We start from the raw sequence: 23381 nt of genomic DNA on the forward strand, positions 1-23381 counted from the left end.
ATATGCTGAATAGGTTTATCATAACTTTTTCTCCAAGGAGCAAGCATTTTTAAAATTTCATGGCTGCAGTCACCCTCTGCAGTGATTTTTGGAGCCCAAGAAAATGAAGTCTTTTACTGTTTCCACTGTTTCCCCATCTATTTGCCATGAAGTGAATGATTCTATTAATATTAATTATTATCCTTATGCTGATTTAAGAAGGTCAGGTAAAAACCACAGAAGAAACAAAATAAGCAGAAACTTTGGAGGCTGCTTATATTGCTGAAATCAGGTTTTTGGAATTGGGAAACAAATAATTCTATGTTTATAGTATTTAGAAATAACATTTATCATATATTTTAACAGACTGTGAATCAAAATAATATTTATAGTATATTTAACAGATGTGAGTTAGTCTAGTGTTGAAATAATTTTTGTATTCTCACTTATAAAGAAAATTAATATTTTTGTAATGATTTCTGGACACAAATTCCAAAAAAATCAGAAAGAGTCAGGATCTGTACTACTCTTTCTGATTTTTTTGGAATTACAGATTTCCTTACGGAAGAATTTTCTTAGCTATACAATATTTCAAGATATCACACACAAAACTAATTCAGAATATTGTGAGTACTCCATAGTTATGTCAGTGTGGAGACCTGTATTTTTAATTCTAGACTAAATATTAATATGACTTTGGTCAGGCTATTTTAACTACCATATTACTCAGTTTCTTTAAATTCTAAGAAATTTTTCTGTGTACCACTCATTAGAGAAGAGGAACAGGATAATGTTTTACTCTTTGAATCTTAAAGGGAGAAAAGTTAGGTCAGAGAAGTTATTGCCATGATGTTGGTAAAAACATAAATCTTGTACTACAGAATAATTGGTCTGGCTGATTTAAGGGCCACTGGGTATTTTCCTAAATATTCAATGTGAAAGTGTTAGTTGCTCAGTGTGTCCAACTCTTTGCAACCCCATGGCCTGTAGCCTGTCAGGCTCTTCTGTCCATGGGTTCTCCAGGTAAGAACAGTGGAGTGGGTAGCCATCCCATTTTGCATGGATGTTCCTGACCAACGGATCAAAATTGGGCCTCCCCTTCAGTTTACTGAGTTATCTTCTGCTGCTGCTAATTCGCTTCAGTCATGTCTGACTCTGTGCGACCCCATAGACGGCAGCCCACCAGGCTCCCCCATCCCTGGGATTCTCTAGGCAAGAATACTGGAGTAGGTTGCCATTTCCTTCTCCAATGCATGAAAATGAAAAGTCAAAGTGAAGTCGCTCGGTCGTGTCCGACTCTTCGCGACCCCATGGACTGCAGCCCACCAGGCTCCTGCATCCATGGGATTCTCCAGGCAAGAGTACTGGAGTGGGGTGCCACTTCTATGTGCCACTAAACAAGACAAATTTGGTCGTTGCCCTTGTGGGACTTGTAATATTGATAATATAAATTTATTTAATAGATTTTTGTCTACTGATAAGCCATCTACTTGGACAAAAGAATAACTGCAATATGTTGGAGGCTATCTTTTCTCACTAAATCAAAGCTAGAGATCACTATTGTCATTTTAAAACAAGGACACAGAGGTTTAGCTAGGTTGACTCGCCCAAGGATGTATAGCAATCAGTTCAGCTCAGTCTCTCAGTCATGTCTTACTCTTTGTGACCCCATGGACTGCAGCACGCCAGGCTTCCCTGTCCATCACCACCCCCCGGAGCTTACTCAAACTCATGTCCATTGAGTCGGTGATGCCATCCAACCATCTCATCCTCTGTTATCCCCTTCTCCTCCTGCCTTCAATCTTTTCCAGCATCAGGGTCTTTTCCAATGAATCAGTTCTTTGGTGGCCAAAGTATTGGAGCCTCATCTTCAGCATTAGTCCTTTCAATGAATATTCAGGACTGATTTCCCTTAGGATTGACTGGTTTGATCTCCTTGCAGTCCAAGGGACTCTCGTTTAGCAATAGGAAGGCAGAACTGATCTTCTAACTTTCTTTTCCACCCCAGAACTACCGAAACTGTTCCACAATTGGTGTGGTTGCTGGCCTGCTGATCAGACTTAAGAATGAAGCTTAATTTAGGTAATCAAGAGCCAAACTCTGACCCAGTTCTCACGGGCATTCAGTGCATTATCTGTCTTCCCTTACTCCCTGCAAATGGTAAAATTAACCATCTCTGAAGAAGTCAGCAGCTATTTTCCTCATAGCCTTGCTGTCCGGCTTATATAATAAATTATTATAAAATTATTTTTTAGGAAGAGTAAATACCAGGACTGTTTCAAAAACATTGCTTTTATTGATAGGTGTCTGGGATTTTTTTCTTTGCCTCAAGAGAGTCTGGACCATATTACAGGGGGCATTTGTTTTGGCCAATTATAGTGCATTTGATCAGTTTCATTGTATTACTTTGAAATATACAACTTACCCAAGCTTGATAAATAATTTTACATTTCTCCTTGGACTATATTTAAAGTACTTAAGTGCTCTCTCTGTCTACAAACTTTTTTGAAGATGTTTGTACTTTTTGTTGTTGTTCTTGTTGTTAATTAACCTCATTAGAACAGAATTTACCTATACCAATAAAATCACAATAGCTTCTAACTTTTCTTTGACATCTATAGTAACCTACATATTAAATTCTTTTAGAAAGAAATTTATACCACATTATACTGTGGACTCATATATTCCCTACTATGGTCTTGCATGCTTGTCTATTTTTATGCTTACCTTTCTAGTCTATTGAGATTCATTCAATATCATATTTAACATTTAATGAGTTTTTCCTCTTAAGAGTATTCCCACTTTATTATTTATTTAAAAATCCACACCATGTCTATTATTAGATATCCTATATTTTCTCAATAGTACTCACTCTTCATATGATGGGCCTTGTTTTATTCTCTTACCAAATATGCACATATATGATTTCTATTTTGTGAGATGTGTAACTCAGTTTCTGATGGTTCTCAAAATTACTTGGAATCAAAGAATCATTTTTCCATTTTCTGAGGACCCAGGGGTTTAGAAAGTTTTGCACATTAATGAATTAATGCTTCTATTTAATAAAACAAGATCTAAACAGGAAATTTATCTTTTGTTAAAATTATAATCACTATGTCTCTATCAATTTAATGAACACATTTATTTACTCTTTTACTTTCTCATTCCTCAAATATTTGTTGGACACATATCCTGTGCTAGGCACTAGGCAATCTGTTGCATATCAAGTGTTGTTATAAAATTGAATCAACATTTTTATTGATATAGTTATATATAAGTATTTCTAATAAATAAACAAACTGGTTCAAATAAGAGTTTCCTCTTTGCAGGAAATTGTAGAACACCCAAATCTATAGAAAAATGCAGTGATTGTAAATGATGAGATTGTCCCCTAGATCTTTTTCCTGTGCATAAATCAGAGGTGCATTCAATAGTCGTGAATAAAAAAATTCTTAGTGAAGTGAGATATACTTTATTTGTTTTAATGATGATTCAAAATATAATATTAAATGCATTAAATACATTTTATTTACTTTAATAATAGTCCTTTTAAATTAAATATCCATTTTATAATTTAAAAACATTAAATTTGAATCTCATAACAAGGTCTGTGAAGTAGGTGGCACAAGAATTATTACTCTCAAATTTTAAACAAGTAAACTGAGATGTAGTTATGGCTAAGTTAACTTGACTTAGTAAGGAGTAAATTTTAGGTTATCAGATCACCAAATAGAGCCAACAAGATTTGACTACTATAAGTAGTTGCATATATAATATTCTTTGAGTTTCAGAATCCAAACCTGGTCGGTTCATTTACACCTTCAACTCCATGAAATATTAACTGCAATACATAAAACCTTAACTGCATATAGTGGAAAGATAGATTTATGACATGGAAATGGTAAAATAGTACACACATACATACATACTATGGTCTTGAAGCATATGTCCATTTTTATATTTGAAGGTGTCATGTCTAATGTTCAAAGAGGTCATAATCCACTAAGAGCACAAGTGGAGATGAAGAGTTGTTCAGGTTCTGTTCTGTGATTAATGATGTTTCTTTGGCTTATTTAAAAGACCTCCCAGTCCTGCCCCTACCCATATAAACATTTGTATCTTTATCAGGATGAAGAGGTAATACACTCATTTGGCTTAATGATTTGAAGCTTCTAGCAACCTTAGTCTTGGTCCATGAAATTCTTCAGTCAACAAAGTTGTAAAGATGCCACCAGAGGCTTGAAAACAAGACCCATCTCAGGAAAATCCCATAGTTTGTGTTCCTTGAACCATTCCCCCTATATCTATCTATACTACTTCCCTAGGTAATGATATGCAGTCCTATGACTTTGAAAACAATTTATATAATGCTGTATCATAAACTGATACTCCTACCTCAGATGTTGCCCCTGGGTTCCACATTCATAGAATTGCCAACTGAACAACTCTTTTTGGAATTTTAAATTAGGTACCTCACTCTTACATCCACACCTATTCTTCCAGACAACTCCGTCCTCTCCAGAGCTCATGACAAATACTCTGATGTCATCTTGACTCCTGGGTTTCTCTTATATCTCACACATAAAGTCTGCCAGCCTGTACTCTTACCTCTTCCTGCAAACTATATCTTGAATTTAACTCCTTCTTCCTACCTCCAATTCCCCTGCTCTGGTCCATCATTCATGGCCTACATGATGGCAATACCTTTAACTGAACTCCTGGTTTCACTTTTATACTCTGCTGAGTCTTTTCTTAGAACAGCAACCAGATTTGTCTTTCTATAAGTTAAGTGATGTCCTGTGATTCTTCTGCTCAAAGCCCTTTAATGAAAATCTCACTCAAAGCAGATGCCAATGGTTTGCGGGAAACACTATGAACATGAGGGGATTTTTTCATAATTTTGTCAGTTCTTAAAAAAAAAAAGACCACTCCTTCATTGAAAAATTTTTTACAACATTTGAATTCATAAATTCCTTTTGTTGTTGCTCAGCCAGTAAGTCATGTCAGACTCTTTGCGACCTCATGGACTGCAGTGTGCCAAGCTCGTCTGTCCTCCATTGTCTCCCAGAGTTTGCTCAGATTCATATCTACTGAGTCTCCTATGTATATCAACTAATTCTTTTTCTCCCACAGTTATAAGGAAAAAATGACCAACATTTGATTATAAATAGTCTATTATCTATACATAATCAGAATAGTATATATGTATATGTATGTATATTCCATATTAATATGTTCCAGATTTACAATAGTCTGTTATGAATCATTCTACATAGAAATATTTAGAGACAACTTTATGACATAGTATTAAAACTATAAGAACCTAGAATGCTTTTTTAAGAGAGAAAAGTGGTATAAATATATTGTTTGAGGAAGATGTTTGATAAATGAAATGAATGAAGATATTATATATGCAGTGTTCATCTTTTAATCAATGGTTTTGTAGCTTTCATTTTAGCCATATCAAATTACTGAAAACATGTATTCCAAAGCTGAATCTTGTAACAGATGAACTTCAGTTTAGCCCTTCTTGTGTACAGAGATACATTGGCAGCATCTGTGTACCTGTTGTGACAACTCTGAAGATTGCACATTTCTTAAACTTTGCTTCAGATTTAGGAAGACTCTTTATACGAGTATCTGGAAATACAATGTGCACAGACAAACCCAGGGCTTTATCAGAGGAAGTCTGAGGGAGCACTCCAGTGGGGAGGAGTAAGGATGAAGGGCAAAATCCTCGCTGAGGAACGTGAAGGTCAACAATTTTGCTCTGTATCCAATTCTGGATTTTCCTCACCTTTTATTTTCTTTACTATATGTATTTGGGACTCACATTTTGTTTGTGGATTAGAACTCCTAAAGAGATTAATAATTTATTATGTCTCTTTCTTTCTGGTGTTTAATTACAGTTTCTAATATATTTGGCTGCAGTCCATGGGTCCCTAAGAGTCAGACACGACTGAGCGAATTCACTTTCACTTTTCACTTTCATGCATTGGAGGAGGAAATGGCAACCCACTCCAGTATTCTTGCCTGGAGAATCCCAGGGATGGGGGAGTCTGGTGGGCTGCCGTCTATGGGGTCACACAGAGTCGGACACAACTGAAGCGACTTAGCAGCAGTAACAGCAGTATATTTTAGATGCCAAATTATTAATAAAATGATTATTTCCTCCTTGGTACTATTCTATTACAGGAATTATTTGTAGAAAATCTACCATATTTTCTCCAGTGTAACAAGACTTTAATAGGAACATAATCCAACATGCATGTTATTTTATAAGCTGAAATGATCATAGACCTTTGGAATTAGGGACAACTGTTTAAAGAGTCAAAAAAGCAAGCATCTATAAGCTCTAGTAAGTGATGTATTAGAAGGTTATACAAATATTGAGTCTTAATTATAAATGCTCCAATATCATTAAGAAATAAAATGTTCCCACTTCATTTCCTAGATGCTTATAATCATAGAAGAGCTAAGTTTACCTGGGAAATGGTATGGAGGGTCACAGAGCAGCACCATTCCTTTCCCTTCTTTCACTCTGACCTCAGGACGTTCCTCGGGTGGGAAAGGATCAAGATCTAGTCATGAAAGCAAGAAGGAAAACATTCATTCTCTGGGCAATGGAAAAATTGATACTTATTAGAGTTTCTTTTTCAGCGGGGGATTCACTTTTATATACAATATTTCTCTGTTGGTTTGGTGAAGCTTATCCAAAGCTTACTCCAGCCTTTTCAGACACTGGAATGTGCACACATTACAGAATATGGACATTGGCAGCATCTGTATAACTGATGTGACAACCCGGAAGACTGTGCATTTCCTAAACTTTGCTTCAGATTTAGGAAGACTCTCTGTAAGAGTATCTGGAAACACAATGTGCACAGACAAATCCAGGGCTTTACCAGAGAAAGTCTGAGAGAGGACTCCAGTGGGGAGAAGGAGTAAGGATGAAGGGCAGAATCCTCGCTGAGTAACGTGAAGGTCAATAATCTTGCTTTTTTTCAAATTCTGGACTTTCCTCAGTTTTTATTTCCTTCACTGTGTTCTGTGTATTTGGAGCTCACACTTTGCTTGGTTTCTTGGATAGTCTACTATCTGATTCTTCATTTGTGTTACTGGTTCTCATCCTGTTTCAGTCTTGTCTCATCTCCAGGTCCTTATGTGTGATCAGTTGGTGTTTGGCTACTAAGTCATGTTCGACTTCGCGACCCCATGGACTGTAGCACACCAGGCTTCCCTGTCCTTCACTATCTCCCAGACTTTGCTCAAACTTATATCCATTGAGCTGGTGATGCCATTTGACCTTCCCATCCTCTGTAGCCCCCTTCCCCTCTTTTCCTTAATCTTTCTCAGCATCAGTGTTCTTTCCAGTGAGTTGGCTCTTCACATCAGGTGGCCGAAGGATTGGAGCCTCAGCTTCAGGCTCAGTCCTTCTAATGAATATTCAGGGTTCATTTACTTTAGGGTTGACTGTTTGATCTCCTTGCTGTCCAAGGGACACTCAAGAGTCTTCCGCAGCACCACAATTTGAAAACATCAATTCTTCGGCACTCAGCCTTCTTTATGATCCAGCTCTCACATGACTACTAGAAAGGCCATCAGTTCAGTTCAGTTCAGTCGCTCAGTCATGTCCGACTCTTTGTGACCTCATGAATTGCAGCACGCCAGGCCTCCCTGTCCATCACCAACTGCCGGAGTTCACTCAGACTCACATCCAGCCATCTCATCCTCTGTCGTCCCCTTCTCCTCCTGCCCCCAATTCCTCCCAGCATCAGAGTCTTTTCCAAAGAGTCAACTCTTCGCATGAGGTGGCCAAAGTACTGGAGTTTCAGCTTTAGCATCATTCCTTCCAAAGAAATCCCAGGGCTGATCTCCTTCAGAATGGACCATAGCTCTGACTAAATGGACCTTTGTCAGCAAAGTAATGTTTCGGCTTTTTAATATGCTATGGTCAGTACTCAAATTATGAAATCTAGTTTTTAATTCTCTTAATATGTTTACATCTCTGAAAAATTATTATTCCAATAATTACCTTTTTGCAAAGAACCCTTCAAATCTACTTTTCCTGTCCTGATGTCTCCCTGGAATGCTATTCATATTCTAAAACTTAGCTGGAGTCTATCTCACTGTGGATAACAATGTCTCCTCTAAATGTGAAGAGACCATTGAAGTGCTTCCTTTTATCCTTGAAATTGGTCTTAATTGCTCCCATTCCATTTTAAAGAGAGCAAAATGTTTCTGCCCTTTGACTAGACTTTCCTTAAGGAAATATGCAAGGTCTTTTTCCTTCAGTGAATCTGCTGCTTATTTCTTCAAGGATTAAGTTTATCATTTACACTCTCACTGTCACCACATGAATTTACTCTGGCTGCACTTGCTGATTTTGTCTCACTCCCTTCTGGTAATCAGTACCACTTGGGTCCTTTTAAAAATGTCACTTTCATCCTATAATTCACTTTGCAAAGTATATAGATGACTTATAAAATCATGTATGGAGAACATATAGTCTAACTCTTCTCCCAATACACATTTTTATTTCATAATAACCTCTAACTTTTAGTTTAGCACAATGTTTCTCAAAGTATTTTCATTATTATTTTCCCTGAAAGGAGAAGTTTCATTTAATTTAAACTTAAATCAGTTAACATTTAATTCATTACTAACAAGAAAAATTAAATACTAAGGAATAAGACCATTATGTTGTAATATATAAAATGGTTCCCTCCCTCCAAGAACTGATTTTCACTACCTTGGGAACAATATCATCCCCAGTGAGAATCCAAAGCTTAGCATTTCCACTGAGAGTAATTTTTAGAAACTTATTCAAGATCTTTCTGGACATGACCTTAGTTTATTTTCCAGTGTTATTTTTCACTACTTTAAGTACATTCATAATATTCCTCATAACACTTTGCTCTCTTGGAATTGTTTTTCTGCTCCACACAATTAAGGCCCACTAATCTTGTAAAACCCACCTCATCTATAAGTCTTTCTCTCACTTTTCTTTCTCCTGGATTTCTCCTTTTTTTGCTTAATTCTTCTGATAATGTCTAAAATTTTCTTTACCTAAATGCACATACCCATTTTAAAGTCACAGTTACTTACATCCAAAACTCAGGGTTGCTTCAGTGCTTCTGACCATCCCATAGTTATTTGATGCTAGACAGTAATATATTCCAGCATCTTTCTGTTTGTCTGGATTGTTGATAACAAGGTTTCCTCCTACCATACTGTACCGATCACTTGTCAGATCAATATCCCCATTATTCATTCTCCATCTATGAAAAAATAAGTAAATGTCATATCAAATGTCAAGAGGACTGAAATCAGTATCCTGGGATAACATTGTTCTAAAATAATATGAGTACAGCTCCATATGAAAGAAGATGATTAAATGGTTGACTCAGAGTGGTACTTCTTCATATTCTATAATTCCATGTCTCTGGGCTCATGATTTATAATTTAGTTCAGGCACAGAAAGGTAAATGTTCAAGCATATGAGATATTTCCTTTTTTCGCATAAGGCATTCCAAAGGACAAATATTTCATTGAATTTTGCTACATAAACTGGTTTCTTAGCAGATATACATGGATCATAAATGATAACCATTTATGCAGTAGATTCAAGAATAAATAAATGTTATATAAATATTTAAAATATTACTCTAGTAGAAATAAAATATGATATCAATACAAGATATCAAAGTATAAGATTTCAAAATATAAGATATCAATATCAAAGTCATTTTTGAATAAAATTTCATTTTGAGTAAAACAAACCAATAGAAATCAGGGTTTTACTCAGTTAATGTCATATTCTGACCACTAGAGGCCGATCACACCATTTGAAAATGGCTAAAGTCAATTGGGTCTTGGTTCCAGGCCACAGATACATTATTGCAGGTATATTGATGGTGATGGTGAACAAACTAGAAACAGGAGTCTAGAATCTAAACTAACTAGAATCAGGAAACCTTCATGGTGAGATGATGAGAGGATTGCATATATAAAATAGTTTTCAATTAATCTGACCCCCTACATTATTTTATAATCATTCTCTTTTAGGGTTAAAGTTTCATGTCTTCTGCAGTGTTCTAAAACAAGAGCTATGTCAACCAGTGGGCTGTGACCCCATCACTCACATCCTGGCTGCAGAATTCTGATTAGGGTTAGCATCTTGCCAGAAAGGCCTAATAATTTTATAATATTTTTAATAAACCAAATTACTAGAACATTTTTAGTTTTAGTTTTTACAGTGTGGGAAGTAATTTAAAAGCAAACACAGAAAACCATGCTTTGCTTTTCAAAACCTACCAAATATCAGCCCTATGAATAAATCATCCCCTTCATCCTAGCTGATAGCAATATTGTCCCTGCCTGAACCATCCAATGTCGAGTCACTTAGCATTTGCCAAGGCAGTGGTTTCCCTTATGAAGCACTAGTTATATCAAAATATAAGATATCAATATAAATTCCTTCCCATTATATTCACTCCAAATTTTTATTTCTTGTTTTAACTTCTTCCCAGTGGGTCTGATTCTGCTCTTGATGTCATATAATGATTAAATTTTGCTGTGATTAGGTAAGTTCACTCGTCTAGTTGATTTTTCAGAATACTCACCATTGTTATAATCCCTTTCACACAGCCTTAAATACAATTTTTATTAGAGTTCTTGTTATTGTGGGAGACAGGGCAAGATAGTGAAAGTCTCAAGACTGATAAGTAAAAAAGTTCCCTGTTTTATCTTTCATGATGTTGCCATGAATAACAAATTATCACAGAACATACCATAAATATCAAAGTACTATGTGAATGACAAATTGCATGATTACCAAGGTTAGTATGGCTTTCCTTGAATATTAAGTAAATTTTCATTATGGCAAGTGTTATTTTGTCAGACAAGCTACATCATGAGCTGAATAATTTTTTCTTACTTTGCTGTCAAATGCAGACCATCTTCCCAACAATTAGACATCTACTTCTTCCCATCAGTTTTCTATATTACTGTATAGATAATAAGGGCATACTTGCCCTGGGGACTTAAATGCTTCTGTAGTCTGTGGGAGGAAGTTGGTGATATGTTTGCCAAGCAAAGTTTTGCTTCTTATTGTTATTTTTTAAATTGTGGTAAGAAAACTAAATGGGACTTTGGGGAGGCAGATGTAAGGGGGTGTTAATATGTACACAATTTTAGTGATGTAAAACTTTGCTTCTTACAGTATCTATGGTGGCAGTGGGGCAGCAAAGAGAAGCACACGTTCTTAGAACACTATCTGAGAACAACCTCTTTCTGTTCTTTTATTCTCCATGGGAGCCTGGAGGCTGATTTGCTTAGGTTCCACGTGTATGAACGTCAAGGAAAGAGAACCACAGAATAACCATCACTGAAAATAGCTTTTCAAATACTATCAACCCATCTAGATAGATGAATAATGAAAAAAAATTATATGTTTCCTTGAAAGTCATTGAAAGTCATAAAACCTGTGTTTCAGTCCTAGAGCTGTGATTTACTAGTTCTGGAGCAAGTCAATTTACTTATATAGCTCACAGCTTCCTTTCCTATAAAATTCTGTACTTGATGTAAAATTCCGTACTTCTCTAGAGCCTTTCATTAGTTATACTATGCCAAGTCCAAGTTTATGTATGTAAACTCCCATCATAAACGACTTAAGGGTAGAAATAAATCTAGCCCATCAAATATTTTCGGAACAAATATGTTATTTATATAATTTATAAAATATCCACTTATACTGCACTCCAAGATGGTGATTTTGCATATAAATTTATATTTTATTTTATGAAAAATTTTGCAATTATAGTTAAAGGCACTAGGAAATGAGTTCAAGTATAATGAAGTGAAAGGAAAGTGTATTCTTCATGATAATAAATTTTTAATAGCAATGAAAAGTTGTTTTTCTATCCATGAAAAGAAAAATCTACTACTAAAATCAACTTTGTTGAATGACAACCTTCAATTAACTCAGGTGATAAGAACACACAAGAGCCCCAATTTCCCTGTCAATCACTTGCTTTGTTTTCATGGAACTGAAATCCATTGGCATTTGGTTAATTTTAAAATCTTATTCTTTATATCAGACTAGAAACTGTTAGTATATTTTTCTGAACACCCTAAAGCAAAAAACTGACGGTTACTTTTTATAAATTTACTTTTGATAGTGTTAATAGGTACTCCAGAAAAAACATGTAGAGATATATAGATTGTCTGATAGGTAGAGTCATTTAAAAAATTTGTTTTGTTGTCTGGAATATAGATTTGAGACTACTGAAAAATGGTGTTTTCTAGAATTATCTATGTAATATGCTCTGTAAATGTGGTTAATATAGACTATTATCTGTCATCTGTATATATGAGTTATCCAGACCAATACATGGAGAAGGAAATGGCAGCCCACTCCAGTGTTCTTGCCTAGAGAATCCTGTTGACAGAGGAGCCTGGTGGGCTGCTGTCCATGAGGTCGCACAGAGCTGGACATGACTGAAGCGACTCAGCATGCACGCATGCATTGGAGAAGGAAATGGCAGCCCACTCCAGTGTTCTTGCCTGGAGAATCCCAGGGACAGAGGAGCTTGGTGGGCTGCCATCTAGGGGTCACACAGACTCGGACACAACTGAAATGACTTAGCAGCCGCAGGCCAATAAATACAAAAACAGTTTATCCTCAAGTGCATATATTTAAATTCTGTGTATTTTTCAGGTAACCATTTTCGTACTTAATAGCATGATCTCCATTAGCCAATTTTTAAGTGATAATGTTAAATGGTACTGGCATTCTCTGTGCAGGACATAGGAAGTGAATTATATGCATATGTTTAAGAAACTATTTCAGTATTAAACAACTTTTTAAAAATTAGCTGTATGACAATATTTTTGATAATGACCCTAGATTTTGTAGAAAGCTTTAGGCCATAACTTTCTCTATAGATATAGGATCATAGATGCTGATCTGCAATCTTAGTCCAACACTTCATTCTGAAAAGAGCAATGAGGTACGTTACTTGTAAACTGGGAAAGGGCTGGCCCGTGCCCTACAGTTTAGTGAAACTTTTCCTTCCGGTGACTCCTCTGGATAAATGGTATTGATTGGTTGTTCTTCAAAAATTGGTCCAAATCCTTTGTCTTCCTCAGAAACTATAAGAAAAATAAAATTATTTTATATTCCTTTATTTTAGAAGTCAAAGAAAATTTGAGTACATTTAAAAAGGTTTTTTTTGAAAGAAAGGTCAGAAACATGGGATCTCCAGTGTCATTTGAACCAAAGATGTTTGCCTCTATGATTCTGAGGAAAATGTTTAGGTTTATTCAAAATTCTTTTCTACTTCTCTCTCATCGTTTTCTGAAAAGCACTCTGCGTTGCCATGCTTAACTAATTAGTGCTTCTCAAACAAGCCATGCTTTCATGCCTCTGAGCTTTTCCTCTTTCTGGAACCACCATCTCATTTCTCTCCTCCCATCAAAATCTGTACGATCCTTAATGACAATCATAAAGTTAGCTCCTTCGGGAAGCCAGCTCTCAAACTCCTCCTAGTTTTAGTAGGTCCACATTCTCATCACTCCCTAGCAGGCTTATGGCACTTAACACAGCTGCTGTGATTCTTGATGCAATTTTCTGTTTTACTAGATTGCAGATGCCTGGGGAAAGGTTTACTAGATTGCAGATGCCATAATTTCTATACCGCACTCTCCTCCACAGCTGTCTAGCTGTGTGGAATATAATAATTGTTTAACAATTTTTGAACAATAGAATGAATATATTTCTAGAAGTTCTGAGGAAATGAGTCCTTTTCTTGGGTCAGTTCCTGTTTTGTTTTTCTCTTTAAACATGTGACCAGCACTGGTAGCATCTAGAACAATCTGTAAATTACTGAACAATCCATGAGTTATCAGTAAATGGATATGGGATCTGGTCAGCCGGTTTTAAATCTACCACAAAAATACCAGTGTTGAAGCAGTTGTTCCTGACAGCGTATCCTCTCTGGAGAGGAGGTGTGACACCTCACAGCAGGATGAGGAAGAGAATCACTCACATGTCATCAGTTTGGAATGTTTTTTATAGAGCCCAGCAAAGAGCCAGATGCTCCAGATGACTTTATACTTATATATATATATATATATATATATATATGGCTAGAAAGGAGGAATATTCTTACGTGGGATCATTGTAGGTCTCTGCTTAATCAAAAGCTATGGTTCACTCTTCCCATTAATTTTTTTAAGAGCAAGTGTAAGGCAAATGTCATACTGAAAAATTGGCTATTCTAACATTAAACTTGAGGATAAGAGCTTTCTTCTAGTTTCTCTTAACAAGCAGTTTAATTACATCCTTTAAATCTTGTCTTAGTGAAGTTTATCAGTGCTTTTGGAAAAATTATTTAATATCTCCAAGCCTTGATATCACTCCTTATAAGATAGAGATAATATTAAAACCTACCTCATTTGACTATTGTGAGAATTACATTGAGACAACCCACATTCTCATGAATTTGCCAATCTTTTCAAAATTTAATTTACATGTCTCACATATATCACCCTTTAGACTAATTCCAAAAGTTTCAGAAGCCAAATTTTATTCATTCTTCTAATTCTGGTATCACAAGCATCATGTCAATACACATTTTTGTGTACACAGATGATTAATCAAAAGCTTCAGTTAGTTTCTCACAGTATGAAGAGTATTAATTTTCCCAGTACTAATTTTTCTAAACTGACCTGAAATATTTCAAAGGGAGAAGCCTCATTTTTAGTTGGAATTTGCTGAAAATGCCATTCAAGAATTTACGGATCTCAGTTACATTATATAGCATCATCCTATTTCAGATCACAGATAAATCACTGGATCAGAACTGGAGGAACTAGAGAAAATGGGATTTAGCTCAATATTGGTTTCCTAGCTGTTGTTTTATGCACGTCTTTCATTCCATATGGTATTTACAATAAAAAAAAAAAAAAAAAGGAATTGGGGCATGTGCCCTAAGGACTCCATAGGCCTACTGCAACCCTAAGTAAGAAGATGAATGCAAGGTGTTCACAGAAGTCATTTGCTAATGATTTTTAAGTCCTGCTTTAAGCTGTTTATTTCCATATACTTGAGACTAAAAACTAGAAATACTATAATGTTTTCTGCTTTGCTTCTAATAATTAGCTGATGATGCCCAATGTTTTCTGGCCTTTAGGAAGAAATAGCATGACAGGGAAACATGTAATGAATCTCAAATCCTTAATAACAAGACCTTCATTTGTATGTAGGTTCTAGATTTTTTGATTTCAGAAAGAAATAGCTTTGGAATTATCTATGATAAAAAGCGCTTCCTGGGTAGCTCAGCTAGTAAAGAATCTGCCTGCGATGCAGGAGACCCCAGTTCAGTTCCTGGGTTGGTAAGTTCCCTGCAGAAGGCTACCCACTCAGCGTTCTTGGGCTTCTCTGGTGACTCAGATAGTAAAGAATCCAGCCACAACGCGGGAGACCTGTATTTGATCCCTGGGTTGGGAAGATCTCCTGGAGCAGGACATGACAACCCACCCCACTATTCTTGCCTGGAGAGTCTCCATGGATAGAGGAGCCTGGTGGGCTACAGTCCATGGGGTTGCAAAGAGTTTGACATGACTGAGTGACTAAGCGCATATCTATGACATAAGTCATGTGATATTTCTTCTCCCACTTGAACAGTCTCATGAACACTTCTTTGAATCTCTGTCAATTGCCCTGCTTTACTAACTGGAGAAATTTAGTAACTCTGATGCTTTGGAGCGTCTGCTGTTTCTTCCCAATTCACACAAAAATGCTTAAAAAGATGAGCAGTGAAGTTCAATTTTATTAACATATTTTGATTCTCTTCTTGATGGTAAGATGAATACTATTCTGTCTTTAACCCTTGAAGAATAATGAATAATGTGACAATTCTGAGCAATTTAAAAAAATTTAAACATACTAATTATTCAGAATATTAAAATAAATACATTTTAGGGGAGTTTAAGCTCATGAATATCTTCTAGATACATTGTATTTATACACAAGCTTGATGATTATGGTATTGCTATCATTATCAACAGAAAAGATAATCAAATTTAAAGAGGAATGAATGTTTGGTGCAATTACAAAACTTAGAAAGAAGTCCACTTATCTATACTGGATGGATCTTGAGTTTCCACTTGTTACATTCAGTTCAGTTCAGTTGCTCAGTCATGTCCTACTCTTTGCGACCCCATGAATCGCAGCACGCCACGCCTCCCTGTCCATCACCATCTCCCGGAGCTCACTCAGACTCACGTCCATCGCGTCAGTGATGCTATCCAGCCATCTCATCCTCTGTCGTCCCCTTCTCCTCCTGCCCCCAATCCCTCCCAGCATCAGAGTCTTTTCCAATGAGTCAACTCTTCACATGAGGTGGCCAAAGTAATGGAGCTTCAGCTTTAGCATCATTCCTTCCAAAGAAATCCCAGGGCTGATCTTCAGAATGGACTGGTTGGATATCCCTGCTGTCCAAGGGACTCTCAAAAGCCTTCTCCAACACCACAGTTCAAAAGCATCAATTCTTCAGCACTCAGCCTTCTTCACAGTCCAACTCTCACATCCATACATGACCACAGGAAAAACCATAGCCTTGAGTAGATGGACCTTAGTCGGCAAAGCAATGTCTCTGCTTTTGAATATGCTGTCTAGGTTGGTCATAACTTTTCTTCCAAGGAGTAAGTGTCTTTTAATTTCATGGCTGCAGTCACCATCTGCAGTGATTTTGGAGCCCCCCAAAATAAAATCTGACACTGTTTCCACTGTTTCCCCATCTATTTCACATGAAGTGATGGGACCAGATGCCATGATCTTCGTTTTCTGAATGTTGAGCTTTAAGCCAACTTTTTTGCTCTCCTCTTTCACTTTCATCAAGAGGCTGTTTAGCTCCTCTTTCTGCCATAAGGGTGGTGTCATCTGCATATCTGAGGTTATTGATATTTCTCCCGGCAATCTTGATTCCAGCTCGTGTTTCTTCCAGCAATATGTGAACCGTGAACTTGTTACATTAGAGGTAACATAAGAATTTTAAATGGTCTTTTGTGAGGCTACAGTTTAATGAACTAGAGGTTTTGGCTGTCCTTAATTCAGTCAATAACTTGATTCAGACCTTAACATATGGTGGAGAATTTTGAGACATAATTTCAAGAGCATGATCCATAAAAGAAAAAAAATGATAAGCTGGACTTTATTCAAGTTTAAAAGTTCTGTTCTGTGAAAGATACTGTTAATAGAATTTTAGGTCTTCAAGATTAGAGATTTTCCTTAGGTCCGTTTCAGCATACATTGGAGAATTTTGGAATAACTAGCAAACTGGAAATACTTTCCACTAATTAAATATATACTTCACTTAATAATTGTGATCACATACAATTTTAAAAAATTTGAACTCATCTCAATAGGTGCACAGTTGCACTAACTAAATATTCTTAAACAGTATTGTATTTCCAATATAGAAATAGCTAATCCTGGCCTGTCTAGCACCTGCTTCTAAAGAGTCCTCTGGTAGTGTCATTATCTCCTGAATTGCAGGTCAATTCTTCACCATCTAAGCCACCAGGGAAGCCTTATTGGGATTATAACATTCCTGAATTCTCAATTTAATTAATAATTTATTAATTTTCTTAAAATAACTAGTTTCATCATTTGAAATAGTTGAGTTTTGTTCATTCCTAATTGCTTCGATTATTTCAAGTATTGTATGGTGCCTTGAAATACAGACAGCTGCACATAAATATACATCTGTGTGGAGGTAGAGGTTAGTTGCACACTTGCATATCTTCATAAAATACATGGTTTTAAATGTTTCTTTTGATAGCATTATCTTTTGATTTTAAGATATGTGACTTTGAGATAAAAATTCATCAGCTTTGAGAAAACTGAACATATGTTTATAGTTTCTTCATCATGATCATAAGGCATATTTTTTTCTGGAAAAGATATCAGCAATGGCAATTTCCACTGAAAATAATGGAATGCCATATGTTAATAATGATCAGACTATATCTATTGATTGGCAATCCCTCTACTGATTGAAGTAAAGATAAAACACTTTGGGGGTGAGTTGGGTTGAAGTTTATAGGCCAAACTGAATATTATCAGTGCCCCAAGCTATTTTATTCTCAAGTGCTTTCCCAAAATTATATGCAGATATTTCCAAGTGCTCCATTTCCATTTGCCCTTTACAGAAAGAGAAAAATGAATCATTTAAGTGATAAAATATGGAACTAGTTTCCAATAAAACACTGAATTTTTCCATTTTGACAAAATATTATATTGAAGATATTTCCTTTTGCCCATTTTAAGAACAAAAGGAAAATACGACACACTTGATATCACATTAGTGTTTCTAGTTAGTATTATTTTACAAATGTTATTTATAAAATGTTAGAATATATTTATAAATTTTATAAATATTTCTTGCTTTTCTAATATTTTCAAGCCTGAATAAAATAATGTATTTCATTAGGTGGTTTACCAATTACAATATACATTTTATTTTGAGGACATATTTGGGCTCTTGGAAGATAAATTATTCATCATCAGCTTCGAATTGCTTTGGTATGCTCAGTGTTAACTTCTGAATGTAAGCTTCAGAACCCGCTTGAAGACTATCCAAGCTCATTGCTTTGTTAGTTGAGCTAGGGCACTCAGATCAAGGAAAAAGAACTTTCAGGGGTAATATAACACAAGGTTCAGCAAAGGATCCATTGATACAAGCATTACAATCTCTGTTAACAAAAATTAAGTTATCCATTGCTTTATTTCTAGGGCAATAGAAATAATTAGATGACAAATTATCATGCTTTGGAAGTATTATGAGGTTAAAGGGTATAGAAACAAATGGAAAATATGTTAACAAAATAAGGTTGTTTTTAAAACATATGCTCTTTTTTTGTGCCAGATATAGTCTTCTAAAAAGGAGCACACAGTTATATAGATAACTTCTCAAGCTAGTTGAAAAAATTACTTCAAATAGTTCTTTGATTTACTCAGTACAAATTTATTGTCTACCATATGCCGCTGCTGCTAAGTCGCTTCACTCATGTCCGACTCTGTGCGACCCCATAGACGGCAGCACAACAGGCTCCCCCGTCCCTGGGATTCTCCAGGCAACACTGGAGTGGGTTGCCATTTCCTTCTCCATCTATTGCAGAAGTAAGCTCATTTCTTAAATTTGATCAAGAAGATTAACAGAAAGGCAAAAACTGCTGCTTTTTTTCAGTAGCATTCTCAGTCTCACAGTTAATGTAGTCAGTTAGTATACGATCTTAAATGAAATACTTAACCTCCTGCTATGTAGAGATGATCCACTGTAACCTTGCTATCCTATTTTATCTCTGGAAATTGAAAGTATAATTACAATTTGTTCTTGAGAGTTATTTTTATTCATTTTATATTCAATGAAAGAAATCCTATTTCTCATTCTGAAATATGTCAACTTAATCTGTTAGTTTTCAAACATAATTTTACATAAGTATGTTTTAATGAGAGTTTCAGGAAGAAAGCAATGAGAACAAAATTTTAGCAGTCTAATATTTGAATTTTTACAGCGTTTACAATATTCAGTGGATATGGCCTGGGGAGTTTTGTAAGCCCTCTTAAAATACAGTAAACTCTCTAAATGAGACAATATTTAAATTGGCTCAAAGCATTATTATTATCTCCATTTTCAAACATTTCTCACTGATAAGAGAATAAGGACATTTAGGGCTTAGGCTTTGAATACTCTGGTTCGTGAGTTCTTTAATCTCATGGGTGATAGGTAACAGTGCAGCAATGTATCATAACTAAAATATGACAAGTTGGTCTTGAGAATGTACAGGAATCCAATCCAAGAAGGAAAATTAAGATCAGGCTATCAGAATGGTTAAGTTGACTAAATTTTCCTTGTATGATTTTATTTGCCTAAGAAGAACCTTTCACATTTATTAATGACAACCACTTCCTTGACCTATGGTGCAACCTCAAAGCTCTAGACACTGTGTTTTGCATAACAATCTGGGCATCTGTTCACACCTACCTTATGTCTGCCTGTGTTTGCTGCCATAAGCCAAGGAATGTTTGTGATGTGTGTGTGTGTGTTAGTCGCTCAGTTGTGTCTGACTGTTTGTGACCCCATGGACTGTAGCCTGCCAGGCTTCTCTGTCCATGGAGTTCTCCAGACAAGAATACTGGAGTGGGTTTCCATTCCCTTCTCCAAGGGGTCTTCTTGATCTGGGTCTCATGCATTGTGGGCAGATTCTTTACCATCTGAGCCACAATGGAAGCCCAGTGTTTGGGGTACCAAAAGCTGAAAGATGAAAGGGAAGAGCTTTCCCATACAGGTTTCAGCAGAAACCTGACTCTGATATCTCCTTTCTTTGGGACATCTCGCCTCAGAATGTGAGACAATAAATTTCTGTTGTTCTAAGCCACCCAGTTGGTGGCTTTATTATAGCTATAGCAGTCCTAGGAAACTAATATGTCCATTACTGGTGTGCTGCAGTCCATGGGGTTGCAAAGAATCAGACACGACTGAGGGACTGAACAAAAACAACACGCATAATAATAAACTGTTGAAGTGTAATGAACTAGCCTTTCTCAAATTTATTTGACAGTGAAGTCCTACTAACATCCTACAGAACAAGTGTTCTTTGAATTAGTGACCTAACACAGTCCATATTTACCCACTTGTGTAGTTTATTTGTTCTACTTCCTCTAAGAATTATTTCCATTTCTAATAATTGAAATGCTTCCAGTTTCCCTTGCCTACTAGCTCCATCATTAAATATTTATTAATTCCTCAATTATTTTAAAAAGCCTATCATATTTTTCTTATGAATTTGTTATCCACTGACTTTTATTATTCCTTATTATATGTAAGGTTCTTGAAATCAAGGAGCATATGTCACTGATCTTTATATAGCCTATACTCACACTATATAGGCTAACTCACAAGGAGGACACAGAAATAGCTTTGATACGCTTCTTGCTGAGACGGTCCTTTCTATAAATCCCCTATCGATGGAGATTCTGACTCACTCTGGCATGAAAATCTTGCTTTGGCATGGAAGCAATAGCACTGATTACTCAGTGATTCTTCTTAATTACTCATTCTCTTACCATTATGCTGTGGTTTTCAATGATTACCAATATTACCATCTTTATTTGTTTACTATGTAGGTCACTGTGCTGTAAGTTGGAGAAGGCAATGGCACCCCACTCCAGTACTCTTGCCTGGAAAATCCCATGGACGTTGGAGCCTGGTGGGCTGCAGTCCATGGGGTTGCAAAGAGTCGGACACGACTGAGTGACTTTACTTTCACTTTTCACTTTCATGCATTGGAGAAGGAAATGGCAACCCACTCCAGTGTTCTTGCCTGGAGAATCCCAGGGACGGGGGAGCCTGGTGGGCTGCCATCTATGGGGTCGCACAGAGTCGGACACGACTGAGTGACTTCACTCTCACTTTTCATTTTCATGCATTGGCAAAGGAAATGGCAACCCACTCCAGTGCTCTTGCCTGGAGAATCCCAGGGACGGGGGAGCCTGGTGGGCTGCCGTCTATGGGGTCGCACAGAGTCGGACACGACTGAAGCGACTTAGCAGCAGCAGCAGCAGCAGCAGCAGTGCTGTAAGTTATCACCACATTGTACTTTTAGTGTTCACAAGAATCCTGTGATTTTTACATGTAGGAAACATAAGTCTCATAGAAATTGAATAATTTGCCCAAGATCACATAGTGAATACCAGGTTTTTATGTAAGTCCAGACTGATCTTACTCTAGACTCTATTTTTTCCAGTCTATATTTCTAGCAAGAACTATTCAGTGGTTAAAATATAATCTAAACTATCGGGATCGCTAATTATATTTAGTGAAGGATAAACAATAAATTTTCCACTATCTGGATTTCTAATTAAACTGAATCTTAAGGTTCCAAGCTTATTAACGTTAATTCTCCTTCTTGCAGGAAAGCTGAAGGCTTTCAAAACAAGCTAGAATTTTACAATATTAAAAATATAGCTGCAAAATTAAGTACTATAGGATTATTAAAAAACATGAAGGGAAAATAGAGGTTGCATTGAATATATTCTATCTGCTACAATCCTCCACTTCGATATTTGCTTGTGGTGTATCTATTCATTTATTTTGGTAATCAAATCAGTTACATGAAGACCTCAGATAAAACATTAACAAAATTTCCAAGTGCTCTAATTGTAACCACTTGCTATAAGTTTAAAAACTTAATAGCTTAATGTAGGGATGAAATACGGTTTATTTGAAGAAATATATTTAAAAATTTACCCTTTCATCAACTTACCTCCATGACCATACCTTCTGTGCCATGTAAACTCTAAAAAGAAAAAAAAAAGACAAAAACAGAAAAATATTAATCCCAAAGCTGCTCTTTGTTTTGATTTCAAATGTTACTCAAATAATCGAGATATTAGTTAATGAAATTAGATTATCAGCTCTTCACCATTAAGGCTGAAGTATGACCATGTCTTTGGAAATATTTATTTCTTATCTTTGCACTTTTATAATTACAGCGCCAAAATTTTAAAGAATTGGCATGAATTTTCAGTACTAATAAGAATATCTTTGTTTTATTCTATTTATAAATGTAGACAGCAATAACCTTACCACAAATTTTTCTTTATTATATTTAAATAATATGTATGCATATATGCAAATAGTTCTATATGTGTGTGCCCATCAAGTTCATTATTAAAGCAATCAAGGGAGGTTCATAAATGAAAATATGAGATCCATCTATATCTTGAACTTAATAGCAACTCACCAAGTGCTGAATTAAGGTAACTGAAACAGAGGTATTAGAAAATATTGTTAGAAAACACACTGCTTCAGATAAAAATACAATGTTCCTTTAGAAAATATTTTTTAATCTTTCACACTTATCTTTGAAAAATAGACATATAGTGTTTTTTTCCTAAAACTACAGTATACTTAAAACTGCATTGTTATTCTTAAGTCCTTGAATACACTGTAGATTATTTTTGAATTGTTTTTCAAAAGATTGACCAACCAATAATAAAAATTAAATTATATTAACTTATAAAAATAAACAAAGGTATCAAAAGCTTAATACCCTTTATTTTCTACTATTTTACTATATTTTACTTTTATGTATACTAATGAGGTTAAGTTGATTTTACCCCCTATAGTGAACATACTATATAATGGTGTGTTGTTGCATAACTTTACTCCCACCACCTTAAATGGTTTCAAGTTGAAAATGACACAGTAGGACAATTTACTCTGTAGGAATTGACAAATGCTACAGCAGGGATATTTTTTCCCTCCCAGATATTCAGATTTTAAACATTTACCAGCACATCACTATATAAGATTGATTAACTTATCTTA

General features: G+C 35.7%; 1 protein-coding gene across 4 annotated transcripts in view; it reads right to left on the bottom strand.

Annotated features, from left to right (window-relative positions):
- Nucleotides 1-23381, bottom strand: part of CNTN1 (contactin 1) — a 406368-nt gene that overhangs the window by 155183 nt on the left and 227804 nt on the right. For all 4 annotated transcript variants that reach the window (XM_005680162.3, XM_005680161.3, XM_005680163.3 and 1 more), the window contains exons 3-6: nucleotides 22315-22347; nucleotides 13002-13134; nucleotides 9088-9260; nucleotides 6465-6560 (exon numbers count right to left, since the gene is read on the bottom strand). In XM_005680162.3, the coding sequence (XP_005680219.1) occupies nucleotides 6465-6560; nucleotides 9088-9260; nucleotides 13002-13134; nucleotides 22315-22347 (435 nt within the window). The remainder of the gene's footprint in view (nucleotides 1-6464; nucleotides 6561-9087; nucleotides 9261-13001; nucleotides 13135-22314; nucleotides 22348-23381) is intronic.

The sequence above is a fragment of the Capra hircus genome, chromosome 5 (genome assembly GCF_001704415.2).
Source record: "Capra hircus breed San Clemente chromosome 5, ASM170441v1, whole genome shotgun sequence".
Lineage (NCBI taxonomy): Eukaryota > Metazoa > Chordata > Mammalia > Artiodactyla > Bovidae > Capra > Capra hircus.